General features: G+C 45.0%; 1 protein-coding gene across 2 annotated transcripts; it reads left to right on the top strand.

Moving 5' to 3' along the window:
• The first annotated feature begins 13,816 nt into the window (after positions 1-13,816).
• On the top strand, positions 13,817-16,016 carry LOC115863724 (MORF4 family-associated protein 1). Of its 2 annotated transcripts, XM_030876883.3 has the most exons (3): positions 13,817-13,971; positions 14,090-14,524; positions 15,017-16,016. In XM_030876883.3, exon 2 carries the CDS (start codon positions 14,128-14,130, stop codon positions 14,509-14,511), a length of 384 nt encoding a protein of 127 aa, XP_030732743.1. In that variant the 5' UTR covers positions 13,817-13,971; positions 14,090-14,127; the 3' UTR covers positions 14,512-14,524; positions 15,017-16,016. The 2 variants fall into 2 exon arrangements, with proteins under 2 accessions (XP_030732743.1, XP_030732742.1); XM_030876882.3 differs by lacking the exon at positions 13,817-13,971 and having other exon boundaries at positions 13,980-14,524.
• Positions 16,017-21,451: the final 5,435 nt, after the last annotated feature.

Genomic DNA, 21,451 nt, shown 5'->3' with positions numbered 1-21,451 from the left:
TTAGTGTTGATTTGCAACTATTTTTATAGTAAAACAATGACAGCTGTTATAATTGTCATGGGCGGAACAGTTTTTTAAAGAAGGGAATCTGTTTATTGCTTATCAAAACATTTTCTAAAGTGGGGGAAGAAAGTTTACAGACTTTCCAAGCACTTTTTTTTTCAGTGCTGTTATTACTCATGTTTTTAAAAAGGTAATTTAACTTTATTTCTTTTTGTAAGAAGTTAGTAGTAAGTATCCTTTAAAGTTCTGTAAAAGGACTTATTTTTTCACTTTAATATTTATTTTAAAATATTTGTATCCCATTTGTAGTGATTTATTGTTTTAATTTTTTCTACATTTGTTTTTACTTTTAAAAAGAACATACTGATCAGTTGAATGGGGTAAAGCTTTTAGATATTTTCCAGAATATTTATAAAACACAGACTATTGAGAAATCACTTACAAAATGGTGGCTATCAAACAACTAATTATTAATTTTTAAAGCACAAATCACACATTTTGTAACTCCTGTATGAATTTATTTTAACTGTGACCTTTAGTTGAAAACCTCAGCTATGTTTTGGAAAAGTCATAATTTGAGAACACCAAAGGAAACGAATCAGATTCTAGTGAAGTTAGCTATTCGTGACAATGCTGTATTGACAGTGTATTGCTAGTACATTTCCTCATGAAATCTAAACTAGAGTTAAATAATTTTCTTATGGAATAGCATCACTGTAACTTTACCCTCATGAAGTTCAATAAACCAGCTTTGGCATAAAGAAATTGTGGTTTATTTTCGTTTGGTTACTAGGTTGAGCATAAAATAAAACAAACAAACAAATCTCTGGTTTTCCTCTGGCTTCCAGGTAGTATGTAATCCATTAGAATCAAACGGACAAAAACTAACCCATTTGGAAATACATTCAAGGTTAAAGAACTTTTCGGGAAAAAACCCTAAGTATTAAAATTAGCTGATAGGGTAGCTTTTTTATTTGTAAGGCTGAGTAATCCAACTTGTTTAAGAACAAACACTTCAGTGCAAACGGCACATATCACAAGAGCGGTCGGCATCTGTATATTTAAAGGTTGAAGAATTTAGCAGGATGAACAACTGTAAAAAGTGAGAAGGAAGAGAAGGGAGTAGGTGACAGGTATAAGATTACAGTTTCTGCATTCAGATTTCTGATTTAGTCAGGCTCTTTCGGAGAATGTTTTGTTTTTAGAGACTTTTTTTTGGCTGCATTGGGTCTTCGTTGCTGTGCGCGGGCTTTCTCTAGTTGCGGTGAGTGGGGGCTACTCTTCATTGCGATACCAGGCTTCTCATTGGGGTGACTTCTCTCGTTGCGGAGCATGGGCTGTAGGCTCGTAGGCTTCAGTAGTTGCAGCACACAGGCTCAGTAGTTGTGGCTTGCGGCTCTAGAGCGCAGGCTCAGTAGTTGTGGCGCACGGGCTTAGTTGCTCCGTGGCATGTGGGATCTTACCGGACCAGGGCTTGAACCCATGTTCCCTGCATTGGATTAGGGTTAGGGACTCTGAAGTTCGTGCTGCTTTCCCTGGTCAGTTTATTTCATATATGTTACTCTTCTGTTCACAAACACAAAATTACATTATTCATGAAAGATTGCTTTTTAAATAATCAGACAATAGGTTGGTCAAATCTTTTGGGGGGCAGACTTGCTAGAGCCTGTGTGGCAAATACTAATTCACTTCATTTGTTGGAATAACCTGGTTTATCAAACATTTGTGTTAGGCAGTGAGCTACGTAGATGAATAAGACTGTCCTTGAAGAACTTACAACGTAATATATAAACAAATAGGAATTCTACAGTGTACTGTGGTAAATGTAACTAAAGAGGCAAATATAAAGGATGATAAGCACAGAGACTGGCGTGATCAGGTGGCTTCGATGCAGAGGAGGGAGTGTGCGGTGAGATGAAGGGGTGGTCAGAACACTGGGTGATGAAGCCAGCAAGGCAGGTTGTGACTGAACCGCCAAGTCGCCATATGCAGTGGAATTAGGACTGACTTAGGTGCAGGTATCAGGAACTCAGGTCACATCCGTCTACAAGGGGGGATTTATTGTCAGGAGTCTGACTTGTCTGACGTTAGACTCCAGGACAAGGATGCAACTAGACCCAAAGAAGAGCTGGGATTGAGGACTCGGTCTCCTACCTCTGGGCTCAGCTTTGCTGCCCACCTTCATTCTCTCTCTCTCTTATAATTGGATTTCTCCACTCTTCTGGTTCACTTGGCAGAAAACATGGCCAGTAACCGCTTCTGAGCTTTTGCACGCTGCAGGCATCCAAAGAGAAATCGACCGAGTGTCAGTCCCAAGTCAAAATGTCTAGGGTGGCCTGGCCAGAGTCAGGTGCCCGGCCCAAGGTCAATAGCCAAGAAAAGGTCAATTACGGAATTTCCACATTTGGGGGGAGAAGGAATTTGGGGGAAGGGAAACAAAAATGAGAATAGCCACACAAAAACATTTGAGCTTTACTCTTTAGACAGTGGGTAACTAGTGAAAGCATTTAAGCAAGGTAGTGAGTGAGACCGTCAGATTTATGCCTAAAATTCCAGTGGTGAGGGGAAGGCTATGTGGGAATGGAGCCATGGTGGCCAGTTTACTGTTATAGCCTAGAAGAAGGAACTTTCAGTGGGAAGTTGACAGAAGAATAATGCCATACAGCACTTTTCTTCTTCTGTCTGGCTTATTTCACTTCGCATGATGCCCTCCAGATTCATCCACGTTGTCACAGATGGCAGGATTTCCGTCTTTTTAAGACAATAGGGACTTCCCTGGTGGTGCAGTGGATAAGACTCCAACCTCCCAATGCAGGGGGACCTGGGTTTGATCCCTGGTCAGGGAACTAGATCCCACATTGCATGCCGCAACGAAGAGTTTGCATGCCACCATTAAGGATCCCACCTGCCACAACTAAATAATGAATAAATATTTTAAAATGAATGAATATAAAAAAACAGTAATATTCCTCTGTGTGTGTGTGTGTGTGTGTGTGTGCATGCGTGCGCACACGTGTGTATCACATTTTCTTTATCCGTTTATTTGTCAGTGGGCACTTAGGTTGTTTCCATACCTTGGCTATTGTGAATAAAGGCTGCAATGAATATGGTAGTACAGATATCTCTTTGAGATAATGATTTTGTTTCCTTTGTACGCCCAGAAGTGGGGTTGTTGGATCATATGGTAATTCTATGTTTAATTTCTTGAGGTATCCCATACTGTTTTCCATGGTAGCTGTACCAGTTTACATTCCCAGCAAGAGTGTACAAGGGTTCCCTTTTCTCCACATCCTTGCCAGCATTTGCTGTCTCTTGCCTTTTTGTTTTTGTTTTTTTGCGGTACGCGGGCCTCTCACTGCTGTGGCCTCTCCCGTTGCGGAGCACAGGCTCCGGACGCGCAGGCTCAGCGGCCATGGCTCACGGGCTCAGTCGCTCCGCGGCATGTGGGATCTTCCCGGACCGGGGCACGAACCCGCGTCCCCTGCATCGGCAGGCGGACTCTCAACCACTGCGCCACCAGGGAAGCCCTTGCCTTTTTGATAATAGCGATCCTAACAGGTGTGAGGAGATATCTCACTGTGGTTTTGACTTGCATTTCCCTGATGATCAGTGGTGTTGAGCACATTTTCATGTACCTGTCGGCCATTGGTATTTCTTCTTTGGAAAAATGTCTATTCAGGCTCTTTTCCTATTTTTAAATTATTTATTTATTTACTTTTGCTATTGAGTTGCATGAATTCCCTGTATATTTTGGATATTAACTCCTTATTGGACATGTGGCTTGCAAATTTGCTGGGATTCCATAGGTTGCCTTTTAATTTTGTTGATGGTTTCCTTTGCTGTGCAGAAGCTTTTTAGTTTCGTGTGGTCCCACTTGTTTATTTTTGCTGTTGTTGCCTTTGCTTTTGGCGTCATGTAATCATTTTCTTAAAGAAGGTCCACCATGTGAAAAAGATGTCAAGTCTCCCCAAACCCGGATATTCATCTGAAATGAATATATTCATTCTGTGGGATACCTGAGATCCACAAGTGGTTTATTAGTGTTCCCAGCATTTATTTCTGCCAGTCTCTGTGCCATCGCATCTGCTCTAGGTTTGGCTTATTGACAGAACATCCAGTTTCTCAAGGCAGTAATTCATAAACTTCTTATGCAAGTGTAAGATTAGTAAATGTTGTCTGCTTTGTGGAATCCGTTATCTCATTGTATATCCACAGACATCATAGCACACATTTAAAAATTCTGAAAACTCTGGGAGCTTAATCACAAATGGTCACGTGTACCACAAACTAAACAAGGAGGCGCTCCCTAAGCCTTTGTCCTTCTTCCTCTTCTCTTCTGGCTGAACACCCTTTCCCTTTATGATCTCATCTTCAGAAGGCACTTGATTCCAGAACGCACTTCCGGGGCCTGGACTTTGCCCCCGGATTCCTGTGGGCCATCTTCCTTTGTGGGTACCAGTGACACACCCAACTAAACAATATCCAAACTCATAATCCTCCTCCCTAAACTTACTTCGTTTCCTGTGTTTCTTCAAAACCTCCAGGCTCTATTTGGCTTCCTTTCCTTCACCTCCCATATCTCGTCTTCCACCAGGATCTACTGTTTCCACTGCTTCTGATCCTTGCATTTGCGCTTTTCTTTCTGAGAGGCCACAGTCACTGCACATAGACTCTGAGGTCCGGCCATGTGGGGACTGAATCCCAGATGTTCTAACAGAGTTGAAACCTCTCAAGGCTTCAATGTCCTCTCATTTTTATTTATTTATTTATTTTTTGTTGGCGGTATGCGGGCCTCTCACTGTTGTGGCCTCTGCCGTTGCGGAGCACAGGCTCCGGACGCCCAGGCTCAGCGGCCATGGCTCACGGGCCCAGCCGCTCCGCGGCATGTGGGATCTTCCCGGACCGGGGCACGAACCCGTGTCCCCTGCATTGGCAGGCAGACTCTCAACCACTGCGCCACCAGGGAAACCCTGCCCTCTCATTTTTAAAGGGGGCTGACGATAACTCATGGGGTTATTGTGAGAATTAAATGAGTTGATATACGTGTAATATCTAGTGTTGTGTAACAGATTTCTCCAAAGCTTAGTAGATAAAACCACACTTGTGTTATCTCTCACTGTTGCAGTGGGTCAGCAGTGGAGGTGCTGTCCGGCAAGGCAGTTCTGGCTTGGGTCTCTCATGAGGCTGCAGTCATCTAACAGCTGGGGTTAGAACAGCTGGCACTCCTCCCGATCTCCTTCTGTCTGGTATCTGAACATGGTGGCCTCAGGGTAGCCAGACTTCTCCTACGATGGCTGGAGGTGCCCAGAGCAGAGGCCCAAGATACACCTACAGAAGCCCCAGGGTCTTTTCTCACTTAGCTTATAAGTCCTGCTCTATTGGTCTCGAATGGTGATCACAAAACCCTGCCGGGGTTGAAGAGCAGGAGACATAAACTCCAGGTGTGCGTGGAGGCCTGTCAGAACACTTGCGGACCTTTTTTAAAACCATCAGAGAGTGACCATAGAAATGTTTTGTACCATTCAGATGACTCACTGCTTATCTCATGGCAGAGTCGTTAAAAGATGAACTGAAAGGTGTGCTGCACATTCTTCTTTCACAAAAAGACATGATGCACAGTATTGACCATTTCTATAATGACAAGTGTCTAGAATATATTTCATACTAAGGAATATGCTAACTTAATAGTTATTTTTAGGAAAACAAACACACTTTGTCTCTTCCTGGTGGGTGTTGGAAATGTTTCCATCTGATACGCTTTTCTTTCTAAAGTCTGTGTCACCTATAAGAATTCTCCTGTGCGAAGAAATAGAAAATATGAACAGACCGGTCACAAGTAATGAAATTGAAAGTGTGATTAAAAATCTTCCAACAAACAAAAGTCCAGGACCAGATGGCCTCACAGGTGAATTCTATCAAGCATTTAGGGAAGAGCTAACACCCATCTTTCTCAAACTCTTCCAAAAAATTGCAAAGGAAGGAACACTCCCAAACTCATTCTATGAGGCCACCATCACCCTGATACCAAAACCGGACAAAGATACCACAGAAAAAGAAAATTACAGGCCAGTATCACTGATGAATATAGATTCAAAAATCCTCAACAAAATACTAGCAAACAATCCAACAACACATTAAAAGGATCATACACCATGATCATGTGGGATTTATCCCAGGGATGCAAGGATTCTTCAATATATGCAAATCAATCAGTGTGATACACCATATTAACAAATTGAAGAATAAAAACCATATGATCATCTCAATAGATGCAGAAAAAGCTTTTGACAAAATTCAACACCCATTTATGATAAAAACTCTCCAGCAAGTGGGCATAGAGGGAACCTGCCTCAAAATAATAAAGGCCATATATGAAAAACCCACAGCAAACATCATTCTCAATGGTGAAAAACTGAAAGCATTTCCTCTAAGATCAGGAATAAGACAAGGATGTCCACTCTTGCCACTATTATTCAACGTAGTTTTGGAAGTCCTAGCCACGGCAATCAGAGAAGAAAAAGAAATAAAAGGAATACAAATTGGAATAGAAGAAGTAAAACTGTCACTGTTTGCAGATGACATGATGCTATACATAGAGAATCCTAAAGATGCTACCAGAAAACTACTAGAGCTAATCAATGAATTTGGTAAAGTTGCAGGATACAAAATTAATGCACAAAATCTCTTGCATTCCTATACACTAACAACAAAAGATCAGAAAGAGAAATTAAGGAAACAATCCCATTCACCATTGCAGCAAAAAGAATAAAATACCTAGGAATAAACCTTCTAAGGAGGTAAAAGACCTGTACTCAGAAAACTATAAGACACTGATGAAAGAAATCAAAGATGACACACACAGATGGAGAGATATACCATGTTCTTGGATTGGAAGAATCAATATTGTGAAAATGACTATACAACCCAAAGCAATCTACAGATTCAATGCAATCCCCATCAAATTACCAGTGGCATTTTTTTTACAAAACTAGAACAAAATATCTTAAAATTTGTGCAGGGACACAAAAGACCCCAAATAGCCAAAGCAGTCTTGAGGGAAAAAAATGGAGCTAGAGGAATTAGACTCCCTGACTTCAGACTATACTACAAAGCTACAGTAATCAAGACAATGTGGTACTGGCACAAAAACAGAAATATTGATCAATGGAACAGGATAGGAAGCTCAGAGATAAACCCACGCACCTATGGTCAACTAATCTATGACAAAGGCAGCAAGGATATACAATGGAGAAAAGACAGCCTCTTCAATAAGTGGTGCTGGGAAAACTGGACAGCTACATGTAAAAGAATGAAATTAGGACACTCCCTAACACCATACAAAAAAAATAAACTCAGAATTGATTAGAGACCTAAATGTAAGACTGGACACTATAAAACTCTTAGAGGAAAACAGGAAGAACACTCTTTGACATAAATCACAGCAAGATCTCTTTGATCCACCTTCTAGAGTAACGGAAATAAAAACAAAAATAAACAAATGGGACCTAATGAAACTTAAAACCTTTTGCAAAGCAAAGGAAAACATAAGACAAGAAGACAACCCTCAGAACGGGAGAAAATATTTGCAAACGAATCAATGGACAAAGGATTAATCTACAAAATATATAAACAGCTCATTCAGCTCAATATTAAAAAAACAAACAACCCAATCCAAAAATGGGCAGAAGACCTAAATAGACATTTCTCCAAAGAAGACATACAGATGGCCAAGAAGCACATGAAAAGCACTCAACATGACTAATTATTAGAGAAATGCAAATCAAAACTACAATGAGGTATCACCTCACACCAGTTAGAATGGGCATCATCAGAAACTCTACAAACAACAAATGCTGGAGAGGGTGTGGAGAAAAGGGAACCCTCTTGCACAGTTGGTGGGAATGTAAATTGATACAGCCAATATGGAGAACAGTATGGAGGTTCCTAAAAAAACTAAAAACAGAATTACCATATGACCCAGCAATCCCACTACTGGGCATATACCCAGAGAAAACCACAATTCAAAAGACACATGCACCCCAGTGTTCACTGCAGTGCTATTTACAATAGCCAGGTCATGGAATCAACCTAAATGCACATCGACAGATGAATGGTTAAAGAAGTTGTGGTACATATATACAATGGAATATTACTCAGCCATAAAAAGGATCGAAATTGGTCATTTGTAGAGACGTGGATGGATCTAGAGACTGTCATACAGAGTGAAGTAAGTCAGAAAGAGAAAAACAAATATCATATATTAACGCATATATGTGGAACCTAGAAAAATGGTACAGATGAACCAGTTTGCAGGGCAGAAATAGAGACACAGATGTAGAGAACAAATGTATGGACACCAAGGAGGGAAAGTGGCGGGGTGGGGGTTGTGGTGGGATGAATTGGGAGATTGGGATTGACATATATACACTAATATGTATAAAATAGATAACTAATAAGAAAAAATTATGTCTTTAATTAAACTGAAATATAATTCTGACAAAAAAAAAAGAGACCATTATCCTCTAGCACAGTAGGTTTCTAAAATGACAGACATCTGTAATGTTCCCAAAATTATCTGTAAAGCCCTTTGTTTCTCAGTTTTAAAAAGTAAAAAAAAAAAAAAAAATTCTCCGGTCTGAGCATGTTGAAGGTTAGAATTTTTCATTCTGTTTAAAATTTTTCCAAATTAAAACTTACACTAGACTTTGGATCCATTTGTTAAAATGCAGCAGTTAGTTTGCAAGAACGAATTGGGGAGATGGATTTCTAGCAAATGATTTCCAGTAAAAAACCTTTGCATATCTGGTGGGTGGAACTGAGAACTCAGCATCAGGGCTTAATAAGGCTGGTGGATGACCTTCTTCTTCTATTTGGACCCAAGGATCTTTGTGAGGTTTGTTTTTTTCTTCTTAACTTCAGTAGTCATTAAATGCAGGTATCAACGTAAGCTAGTTATAAGTAGACCTTCGCCTTGCTCTATCATGAGGTGTTAAACCAAGGTTTTCAAAATAATGAAGCATATTTAATCCCACCACTTTCACTGAAAAATATTATCAGCTAACTAGGCCTATGTGTGTGTGAGAGAGAGAATAAAAGACTTTTTAGGACTATGTGAAAAGAAATAATTATTTAAAACTATTAAAACTACTTCATCTGATCCCTTAAATTTCTGTCTTGTGTATGTTAATCTACTTAATGTTACCAGTACAGATTGTGACTATAGTTTTAGGTGAACCAATGAACATGTACTGGAAGTGTTACTGCACCAAACTTGGGTCCACTCACCTGTGTGCAGTAAAGCCAAGCTACTGACACCAGCTTGTGGCGAAGGAAAGTGCAGCGTTTATTGCAGACGCCAAGCAAGGAGTCCAGGCAGCTAGTGGTTAAAAGACCCGAACTCCCTGAAGCCTTTCAGGGAAACGTTTTTAATGACAGGGTGAGGGAGAGGGGTTGTGGGCTGTGTGGTCAGCTCGTGGACATTCTTCTGATTGGTTGGTGGTGAGGTAACTGGGAGTCAACATCATCAACCTTCTGGTTCCAACGGTCTGGGGTCTACAGTGCTTCTTCTGGGGTCAGCTAACGTCTTCCACCTGGTGGAGGTTTCGGGATCTGCAAAACAGCTCAAAGGACATGGCGCAGAATATTATCTATAGCCCCTGAGGAGGAACTAAAGGTCCTTGACTTTGTTGAATGGCTAAAGTATTATTATTTTGTCTGGCTTGAGTGTTTTCCTTTTTTTCTGCATTTTCTCACTTCTCTGATTAAATTTATTCTTTGACTAAAGTGTTTATACAAGCAAAAGGCAGGTGGAGGACGTGGGCGGGGATCTGTTTGGGGAAGGCCTCGTGGGGTCCTGCTGGGTCACAGGAGTGCTGGTCACACACTTTTTCTGATAAGGGCATCTGGTCTGAAGAGCTTGAAGGCCACTGAGGTACACACTTCCGTCAGCGTGTGTGAAGTGGCCTGAGCCGATGGCACGCGTGTCCTCTTCAGCTTCGTGGCTTTGTGGCTACGTGTCTCTTTGCCACGTGGGAAGAGGCAGAGGCAGGAGCTTGGGGGTTCGTGCTAGGCATTCTCCCCTCGATTCATCCCTCCCTAGGTTATTACAGGGGGAAGGAGGAGGAACTACTTTCAGTAATTCCGCTGATGGTAGTCTTGAGTACGTGTGATAATCGCCACATCTTCGCAGTATCTAGTCTTTGAATGTCATTTGTTTCTTCCACAGTTACCCTCTTTTCCCAAAGTGTTCGCCATTTGAAAATCTCTCATATCCCTAAGTGATTCCTCTTGATTCGTTGATGATTTGGTTCCAAGGGCTTTCAAGAGGAAACTTATTCCTGATGTGATGTTTGACACCTGCTTGGTGAAATGAGCAATTCATGCCCAGCACGATGCTAGAGCAATACTGCATTAAGACTTTGGTGAGAACATGTGTCTTCTGGGAATTTTGTTACATGAAGTCACTCTGCTTTTAACTCCTTTGCTAAGCTTTAAAAAAAACCAAAGCAGCCTTTCTTAATTTCAATGAACTTAAAATACCGAAGTCCTCATCTTTTTCTCTTGTATCTGATGGCAAGCAAGCTTGGGTTCCGCCAGCTGAACCTGGACAAGACCCCTACAAGCCATGTTACATCTCCCCCAGCCTCAGTTTCTCCATCTGCAAAATGGGGCCAATAATGGGCCTATAATAATACCTGCTCCCTTTTATGCCTTAACACAGTTATTATTAAATTGATTTATGCTAGTGAAATTCTCTTAGAAGAGTGAGACTTCTTTCTTTTTCCATTGACGAAATCGTTTCTAATACGGGAACCATCATCCCTGCATTTCCCACAGCCAGAATCGTTTTTGGCCTTATGAATTGAATTCAGATCCGCTACTCCTGATGTTGGATATCCTCCACTGCAGAAACAAAACAAACAAAAATCCCTCAGACTCTTCCAAACTGGTTGTGTCAGTTTGGAGTTTCTGACCAGCGCAGAGAGCCTTGCTCAGGTTACATCTCGTTACTGTCTTACAGGTTGTTTCCCTCGGAGGTGACCCATTAACACTGGGTTGCACAGGCAAGACACTCTCACCCTTGCTTCCCCTGGGGTCTCAGGACTTCTTACTTCAGCCCAGTTTTTGGAACTTGGGCAACAGCAGCTTCCTCTGGAAGGGGGAGGTCCCGGGCTTAAGTGGGTTTCTACTGTGGAGGCCCTTCTCTGGGTCACCCTCTCCTATCTCCTGCCCCCAGCAAGCTCTCTTTACCCTTTAGGCGGCTGCTACACAGAGCCCAGGACGAAGGAGCTTTCTGAAGCCCCATGAAAAATTTTGAGACAAAAAAAAAAAAAAAAGGATTGACCCCAAAATATGAAAATAAAACAAAATTAAGAATAATTTAATTTGGACTTCCCTGGTGGCGCAGTGGTTAAGAATCCACCTGCCAATGCAGGGGACACGGGTTCGAGCCCTGGTCCAGGAAGATCCCACATACCACAGAGGAAAGAGGAATAGGGTTGAAAAGACATCAGTCTTCTGTAGGCCCTTTTGCCTTTTAATCTTTTTTTCTGTGGCCTCTCCCGTTGTGGAGCACAGGCTCCGGACGCGCAGGCTCAGCAGCCATGGCTCACGGGCCCAGCCGCTCCGCCACATGTGGGATCCTCCCGGACCGGGGCACGAACCCGTGTCCCCTGCATCGGCAGGCGGACTCCCAACCACTGCGCCACCAGGGAAGCCCATCCATTCACCTTTTGAAGGATATCTTGATTGCTTCCAAATTTTAGCAAGTATGAATAAAGCTGCTAGAAACATCCATATTGCAGGTTTTCGTGTGGATATAAGTTTCCAATACATTTGAGTAAATATCAAAGAGCACATTTGCCGTGTGGTATGGTAAGAGTACGCTTCGCATGATGAGAAACTGCCACTGTCTTCCAAAGTGGCTGCACCATTTTGCGTTCCCACCAGCAATAAATGAGAGTTACTGTTGTTCCACATTCTCACCAGCTTTGGTGTTGTCATTGGGCTGGGTTTTGGCCATTTTAACAAGTGTGTAGTGGTATCTCATTATTTGAGCCATTTCTTTACTTTCACACAAAGAATTTATGAGCTAGCTGCCTCTGATATATCAAGAAAGCCCTGAAGTTGGATTTTTACAAGAGCAACCAGATATAAAGAACCGTGGAAAGTCAACAAAAAATAAGCACTTTACCTATGTCTAAGCTTGGTATTTACAAAACATTTTGTTTTCTTGTTATTTTGTGTGTGTTTTTTTTTTGCGGTACGCGGGCCTCTCACTGTTGTGGCCTCTCCCGTTGCGGAGCACAGGCTCTGGACGCGCAGGCTCAGTGGCCATGGCTCACGGGCCCAGCCGCTCCGCGGCATGTGGGATCTTCCACAGACCGGAGCACGAACCCGTGTCCCCTGCATCGGCAGGCGGACTCTCAACCACTGCGCCACCAGGGAAGCCCTTTACAAAGCATTTTCATGATTATTGTATCTCTTCATTATTAACTCTGCTATATTCAAAACTGGGAGTTGTGTCCATTTTGACTGGAAAACAGAAGCCAAACCAATGCACCTGTGCAAGCTCTCCTGACATTTTTATTGCTCTTTTGTGACTGGGTCAATAGGCTATGAAATTAACTTATCTTTCCTTAAAATTTTGTATTAAGTGAAGGGTAAAGCAAATTTACTAACATATGACAAGTTCTGCTCCAGGCTTTAGAGACATAGAGCTGAATACGTCCCTCAAGGAGCGTTCGACCCGACAAAAAGGCGTAAAGACTAGGCCAGTGGAACCTCAGGATAAAACAGACCAGGCCTTTTACCCTGGAGATGGCGGAGGGGGCGGGGGGGGGCTTGGTCTGGTGAAAAGACACCCAGACACGTCTGACCGTTATCCGAAAAGGAACAAACATAAGCCTGTAAGGGGCTTCCCTGCTGGCTCAGGGGTTAAGAATCCGCCTACCAGTGCAGAGGACACGTGTTCGAGCCCTGGTCCGGGACGGATCCCACACGCTGCGGACCAACTAAGCCCGTGTGCCACAACTACTGGCCTGTGCTCTAGAGCCCGCCAGCCACAACTACTGAAGCCCGTGTGCCTAGAACCCGTTCTCCGCAACAAGAGAAGCCACCGCAATGAGAAGCCCGCGCAACCGCAACAAAGAACAGCCCCCGCTCGCCTCAACTAGAGAAAGACCTGCACGCAGCAATGGAAACCCAACGCAGCCTAAAATAAAATAAAAATATATTTTTTTAAAAAAAAAGAGGAAGGAAAATAAGCCAGTAAGACATTAGGGAGGGGTCCAGTCGTGGTAGTAAACAGGATGGGGCTATCAGCGATGGACCAGGAATGTCACATACTTTGAGTACATTATTACGTAGGGCTGTCCCCGTTTACTGTAGGAAGACAGCGTTGACATCTTCAAAAGATGGAAACCCTTTAAGAGAACCCCTTTAGGAGGAGGGAGCACCAGAAGGGCTCACCTCCAAAGCCAGGGTAGCGGCCAGGCTCAGCACGAGGGTGAAGCGACAGGGGCAATATGAGAGTGCGCGCGTACGCGCGTGGGGTAGCCGCTAGGCGCACCACAAGGGTGAAAGGGGAGGGGGAATAAGGGAGTTCGTGCGTGCGCGTCCGCGCGTGCGTGGGTAGCGGAGGCGAGCAGCACAGGGTGAAGGGGGAGGGGGATAAGAGAGCTCGTGCATTCACGTCCGCGCGGGCGTGGGTAGCGGAGGGCCGCAGCGCGGAGGAGTAGGAGGAGGGGAGGAAAAGGGAGAGCGTGCGCGCGCGCGTGGGTGTGGGTGTGTGCGCGCGCGGCCGTGGTAGAGCGGATTGCGTCGCCCTCTATTGACGTGCGCGCGCCCGCACCTAGTTCTACCAGCGGCGTGACCGTAAAGAGGCACGGCCGTGTCGTGAAAGGGGCCGCAACACGCAGGGCGCTGGTTGACGGCCGCGACTCCATTTTGTCCTCCGGTTCGTTGCTCGTAAGTCGCTTGTTTCCGTGGCTTCTGTGAGGCTAAAAGTTTAAAAGGGGTAAAAGTTTTAAAGAGTATTCTGGAAGTGTGTTGGTAAGCATAGCGAGTCTCCATTTTCTCTCTGCAGCCGACTTGTGTCCTGCGGTTCCGGAATAGCGGGGGAAGATGCGGCCCTTGGACATCGTGGAGCTGGCAGAGCCGGAGGAGGTGGAGGTGCTGGAGCCCGAGGAGGACTTCGAGCAGTTCCTGCTCCCGGTCATCAACGAGATGCGCGAGGACATCGCGGCGCTGAGCCGCGAGCACGGGAGAGCCTACCTGCGGAACCGGAGCAAGCTGTGGGAGATGGATAGTATGCTCATCCAGATCAAGACGCAGGTGGAGGCCTCGGAGGAGAGCGCGCTCAACCATCTGCAGAACGCGGACGACGGAGTCGAGGGCAGAGGGACCAAACGGTGCGAGAAGGCGGAGGAGAAGGCCAAGGAGATCGCGAAGATGGCAGAGATGCTGGTGGAGCTGGTCCGGCGGATAGAGAAGAGCGAGTCGTCCTGAAGGAGGGTCGGCGGTAAGGCGGGGACCGGCGGGAGCCGCACGGAGGTCCCAGGCGTTGCCCGACGCTTGGGTCAGCTTCGGGGACATTTATTTACTAATGATCCGCGGGGGATGGGAGTTGGGAGAAGAGAATAAAAGCGTGCTCAGTTTTCATTTTAGGAGGTGTTAGTAGGTACCGTTTGGTTATTTTTGTTACGTCTCTGGTAATTGGGGGGAACACTTTGGTTGGTTGGTTGGTTTTGACTTGTACGTGTTTGGTTGAAACCAAAGGTCACGATCAATAGGATAACTGTAGGGTAATAACAAAATCACGGTACAGGCCATTGAGCAAAGGGGGGTAGAAATACAGAATTGTCAGAGGGAAGGCCATTATTGGACGCTTCCAGATTTTGCTGGAAGACTGGAAGGGGTCAGGTGGCATGCAGAAGAGGTGGTGTCCTGCGAGGCTGAGTTTGTGAGGGTTTTCTCACTTCCTAATGATGAGTTTCTCCCAATTGCACTTCAGGTTTACAGCCAGTGGATTCTGGTCAACTGATGGAGATTGGCTGACACCCTGGAGAAGCTGAAACCAGAGAGCCTTTTGTTTTCTCTTTTTTTCTCTGTCTACACTCTGTCCTCACACTACGTTTCTGCTATGGTCTGTGGTTAATGACCTCAGTATGAGTTTTGACTGTTAAATGTTTTTGTTTGGGGAGGTACCTTTGATTTGGAAAATGCTCTCACAAGAATTAGGGCCTAGATTGTAAGCTGTCGCAGCAGTCACATTTGTTCCTGGGCTTTCGTTATTTCTAAATTTTTGAGGTGCTTTGCTCTTTCTTGTGTGACCTGATAGCTCCCTGGAACTTTGGGTCTGTGTGTAACAGATGAGACTCAGTTGGAGTTCTCCGGCTCTGAAGGTGTTGAAGGAAATGCATTATTTCTGGAAGACGACTCCATGCAGCGATTGCCAACGAAGCTGAAGAACGGACCAGACTTCAATTGGGAATGAGGAGGGGGCTGATCTGGCTGGGACTGATGAACCAAAAGAAGGGCTGCGGGATGGTGTTGTGTTTGGGGACTTTAATTTCTATGTGAGACCAAAGGAGGAGAGATGTATTTTGTTCAAATTTTAGGTTTTATGCGGCACACTGATGTAACTTGTCTGGTCAGATTGTTTGGACAACGTAACTCAGCTTTATGTGACATGGAACCTAGACTAGGAGACGAGATAGGTCTTGGTATTCTGTGTAATCGATGTAATATCCTGATGCATTTCAGGGGATTCTGGACATAAAATGAAAGCGATATTTGCAAAGGCCCTTGAGGGTCTGGGGAAGAAAAGCAAGGGCTGTCTGTTTTGGACCCTAAATTGCACAGGGACTAGGTGTCTTCAAGATTCATAAGTTGTCTAGCTGTAAGTTCATTTCAGTAGCAGACCTGACAAGTATTTGAGGTCAAAACCCTACCGTGTGTTTAAAAAAAATTTTACCATGTTAATAAAAGTATTCATTTGCTTGAAAAGACAAGGCTTAAAAGGTTATTGACTGAGAAATATTGTTTCTTTAAAAATGAAATTTTTCTCCTTGAATGTTACCTTCGTTAAATGGGGGGTGAATTTCTTATGGTTTTGGAGGCTCTCAGTAAGCCTTGATCGTAGGGAAGGTTCATCTCTCGTGCTGCTGTGGAAACTGGCTGAGGAAAGAGCATGCAGTTGTCCCTCCTATCAGCAGTGGGTTGGTTCCAGGACCCCCCCCGCTTCCCACAGATACCAAAATCCAGGGCTGCTCAAGTTCGTTATGTCAGATGACATAGTACAGTCGGCCCTCCAGTCCTCTGTGTCTACAGTTGAGCATCCCTCAGAACTTAACCTGTATGCTAATTTTCACCGTAAAGTCTGCTTCCTGGGAATCCAGCTGCTAGCAAGTGTGAAACGATAGTAACCATGTGTCTGTCCCAAGCTGGATACCGTGTCTTAGAGCACTGAGTGGGGGAAGGCAAGGAAAGTATTTCAGAGCAAGTAACTGATGACCTTGGCCTTGAAGGATGGGTACAGCTTCCAAGGAGGAGGAGAGAATGGGGGACATCCCACACATAGGGAACAGTAGGAGAAAAAGCCAGCAGTGGGGAGGAGTGGATATGATGAATAAAGAACCAGGAAAAACAACCACCAAAAGCTACATTTGCCAAAAGTGGGACCTGTGCTAAGTAGACTACACTTCGTTCTTATTTCACTAGTTTTCCAGTAATTCTTTTTTTCTGTCTCAGGATACCACATTTCATTTGGTAATTTATTTTTAGAAGATGTAATACAAATGGCACAATTCAAAAGAAAAAAGTGATCCCGGGCTTCCTTGGTGGCGCAGTGGTTGAGAATCCGCCTGCTAATGCAGGGGACACGGGTTCGAGCCCTGGTCTGGGAGGATCCCACATGCACGGAGCAACTAGGCCTGTGAGCCACAAGTACTGAGCCTGCGCGTCTGGAGCCTGTGCTCCGCAGCAAGAGAGACCGCGACAGTGAGAGGCCCGCGCACCGCGATGAAGAGTGGCCCCCACTCGCCGCAACTAGAGAAAGCCCTCGCACAGAAACGAAGACCCAACGCAGCAAAAATTAATTAATTAATTAATAAACTACCCCCAACATCTTCTTAAAAAAAAAAGTGATCCCCTCTTCTCTCTAGCATCCTAGGAAGACAGCCATTCACCAGTGTCTTGTATAGCCTCGCAAATACTGTGTGTTTGCACATGTACATATATAACTCTCCAATCTTTTTTGTACGTAAGTAGAAACACACCTGTGAATGTTCTTCTTTTTTTCCCCCACTTAAAACTATAGTTTGCAAGTTAACCCTAGCCGAACATCCAGACCCGCTTTCTTTTTTTACTGGCTGCATGTCCTTCATTGTACTATAAGTATTCAGAGGTGATTCTTACACACCCAGAAGTTTTTGAGAACTATCGTCCTAGATTATTTTCACCCCTTAATTCCTCTTCCTTGTGATTTCAGTAACAATTGCAATGCAGCCAACAATGCCCAATTTCCCCTGCTCCTGAAATCAGTCTCGGCTTGCTAGCAGCTGGAGGAGCGACTGAATCTTGTGTTTTCTAAGCAGAGAATGTGGTAAGGATCCATTCTGAGAGGCAGTCTTACCGGGCTGTATAATATTAAATTGAGTCTAGCTAGAGTTGCCAGGATTTTTATTACAGACCCATATGTCCCTCATGGGCCCCAGGCTCTCTCCGTGTCCTGGCTGTTCAGAGGTAGGTCATGGAAAGCTGTGCAGAAAGGCCTGTTGCGGTTCTTGGACAGGTTCCTGACACAGCAGAGGCCCCATGAAGCTGAGGTCTATCTTTGCTCTGATGTGACAAGTGTCCTCTTGTATCAAAGCGCTATTACAGAAAGAAGCACGGGGGCTGTGGGAGCGTGGAGGTCTGGGGAGGCACTCAGGAAGAGAGAAAGCAGGTATTATGTAACAACCTCTGAAGAGATACGGATGGAGGCAAAGTGTACGGGATGCTCAAAATCTGCCGGCCCCCCCGATCAGAATCAGGCCCGGGAGTTCACAAAGTAGTGCTAAAGAGGCTTCTGCGTCTGGTTTCATCAGCTGAGATGACCCCTGGGAAGAAAGCCGATTTAACTCTAGTGGACACTACAGTAAGACTGGCAACAGCCACGGACGCATTCACCTCTGGGGCCGGGGGCGTGGGGAGCATTAGTGAAAGTCTGACTCCAGGTGAAGGGAGGTGAGTCTAAAGTGTTTTTAACCTTGCCAGAGATAAAGCCTCGGGAGTCCAGGGGGCTGGGAAACAGGAGACCTGGCCCCCAGGCAGCCTGCTCTCTGTGTGATCTTGGGCAGGTACTGGCTTGTCTCTGAGGTTCATTTCCATCCCTGGCATTCTGTATGACTTCTAGATAAAGCTCCACTGCGGTAAAAATGCCGTAGGTATCGTGAGTGCTGGTCACCAAATAAATTCCAATTCCTCATCTTTCACACGTCTAGTCAGATTGTACTCCCTTGCCCCCCAGTGGTGGTGGTGGTGGTGTGTGTGTGTGTGTGTCAGTCATTCTAGCCGTGAATTGTGAGGGAAAGTAACATACAGTCACATCCAAGCCACAGCCTCCAACATGAGACCCTCCAAGGTTCTCTTCTGACACAGGGACCAACAACCTTCAAGATGGTGGTGCTCCTTGCCAACCAATGCTGAACAGGCAGCACCAACAAGGAAGAACCTGCGTTGTTTTAAGTCACTGAGATCTGGGTATTTTTTGTTAGGATGACACAACCGAGACTGAGATGACTGATACTTTCATCCTTTTCCTATCCTGTGTTTGGATGAAAGGCTTGTCCTTCTCTCTGAGGCCTATATCCTCACTTTTCATCACATGTCCCACTAGCTCAGGGCATTGTCTGAAAAATGATCTTTCTTACTCATTTATTCGTAGCTGTTTGCTCTCCTCTGCCCTCTTTTTTTTTTTTTTTTTGGTGGCCGCACCACATGGCAAGTGGGATCTTAGTTCCCCGACCAGGGACCAAACCCGAGCCCCTTGCATTGGAAGTACGGAGGACCACCAGGGAAGCCCCTCCTCTGCCCGCTAATGACTCCAAGGCAAAAGAAAGCCCAACTTCACCCTCCCCCTTCCAGGCAGCAGATAAACAGGAGATCCCACCATCTTCCAGAGATAAGTGGGGATTTGTTGTCTGCTTAACACTGTAGCCAGATAACTATAAATGCAAACAGGGCTTGCTTCAGTCGCTGCCCAAAGTAAGACCCTCCCCTGGTCACTTCTATTTTCCCCTTCTCTGATCCCCGTAGTGCTCTGTAGTTCCTTTCTCCTGATTTATATCCCTATTCCTCCTTCCTTCAAACTCTCTGTGATTCACAAATCCTCCCATTCTGTTATTCCCAAACTCGCCTGTATTTTTTGCCTCTTCAAAGAACGTTTCTTTACCACCTATAACAGTTGAGACTGGACTCCCCCAAGCCTTGGACTTTCCTGCAGCCTCACTGGTGATGGTCCCTAGCAACTCCCAAATGATCAAGGGCTGCATTTTTTTTAAACATCTTTATTGGAGCATAATTGCTTTACAATGGTGTGTTAGTTTCTGCTTTATAACAAAGTGAATCAGTTATACATATACATGTATCCCCATATCTCTTCCCTCTTGTATCTCCCTCCCTCCCACCCTTCCTATCTGGCCCCTCTAGGTGGTCACAAAGCACGGAGCTGATCTCCCTGTGCTATGCGGCTGCTTCCCACTAGCTATCTATTTTACGTTTGGTAGTGTATATATGTCCATGCCACTCTCTCACTTCGTCCCAGCTTACCCTTCCCCCTCCCCGTGTCCTCAAGTCCATTCTCTACGTCTTTGTCTTTATTCCTGTCCTGCCCCTAGGTTCTTCAGAACCACTTGTTGTTTTTCTTTTAGATTCCATATATATGTGTTAGCATACGGTATTTCTCTTTCTGACTTACTTCACTCTGTATGACAGACTCCAAGTCCATCCACCTCACTACAAATAGCTCAATTCCGTTTCTTTTTATGGCTGAGTAATATTCCATTGTATATATGTACCACATCTTCTTTATCCATTCATCTGTCGATGGACACTTAGGTTGCTTCCATGTCCTGGCTATTGTAAATAGAGCTGCAATGAACATTGCGGTACATGACTCTTTTTGAATTATAGTTTTCTCAGGGTATATGCCCAGTAGTGGGATTGCTGGGTCGTATGGTAGTTCTATTTGTAGTTTTTTAAGGAAACTCCATACTGTTCTCCATAGTGGCTGTATCAATTTACATTCCCACCAACGGTGCAAGAGGGTTCCCTTTTCTCCACACCCTCTCCAGCATTTATTGTTTGTAGATTTTTTGACGATGGCCATTCTGACAGGTGTGAGGTGATACCTTATTGTAGTTTTTTGTTTTTTGTTTTTTTCTGCGGTACGCGGGCCTCTCACTGCTGTGGCCTCTCCCGTTGTGGAGCACTGGCTCTGGACACACATGGCTCAGCCGCCATGGCTCACGGGCCCAGCCGCTCCGCGGCATGTGGGGTCTTCCCAGACCGGGGCACGAACCCATGTCCCCTGCATCGGCAGGTGGACTCTCAACCACTGCGCCACAAGGGAAGCCCTCTCATTGTAGTTTTGATTTTCACTTCTCTAATGATTAGTGATGTTGAGCATCCTTTCATGTGTTTGTTGGCAATCTGTATATCTTCTTTGGAGAAATGTCTACTTAGGTCTTCTGCCCATTTTTGGATTGGGTTGTTTGTTTTTTTGATATTGAGTTGCATGAGCTGCTTGTATATTTTGGAGATTAATCCTTTGTCAGTTGATTTGTTTGCAAATATTTTCTCCTATTCTGAGGGTTGTCTTTTCATCTTGTTTATGGCCTCCTTTGCTGTGCAAAAGCTTTTAAATTTCATTAGGTCCCATTTGTTTATTTTTGTAAGGGCTGCATTTTTGACAGAGAGGAGTGGAGGGGAAATAAAAGGAAACAGGAGTAAGAGGTTGGGGTTGTGTTGAGGGCGTTATTGCAGCCATGACCGTGCACAGTGAGTGGATGCTGGGGACGTGCAGAGCAGGGGAGCTGCAGGAGAAAGCCGTTCAAGGGAGCTGAGGGCCCAGTGAGGTTTTAAAAAGGGTGCCGGGCTTCCCTGGTGGCGCAGTGGTTGAGTCCGCCTGCCAGTGCAGGGGACACGGATTCGTGCCCCGGTCCGGGAGGATCCCACATGCCGCGGAGCGGCTAGGCCTGGGAGCCACAACTACTGAGTCTGCGCGTCTGGAGCCTGTGCTCCGCAACGGGAGAGGCCGTGACAGTGAGAGGCCCGCACACCGCGATGAAGCGTGGCCCCCGCTCGCCACGACTGGAGAAAGCCCTCGCACAGAAACAAAGACCCAACACAGCCAAAAATAAATAAATACATTTACAAAAGGTGCCAGGGGCTGCCCTGGTGGTGC

This window comes from Globicephala melas, chromosome 5, assembly GCF_963455315.2.
Source record: "Globicephala melas chromosome 5, mGloMel1.2, whole genome shotgun sequence".
Classification (NCBI taxonomy): domain Eukaryota; kingdom Metazoa; phylum Chordata; class Mammalia; order Artiodactyla; family Delphinidae; genus Globicephala; species Globicephala melas.
This window is presented reverse-complemented; position numbering and strand designations above follow the sequence as displayed.

Bases quoted from the DNA above. Each gene is read 5' to 3' on its own strand.
- LOC115863724 (XM_030876883.3), top strand. From the start codon at position 14,128: ATGCGGCCCTTGGACATCGTGGAGCTGGCAGAGCCGGAGGAGGTGGAG.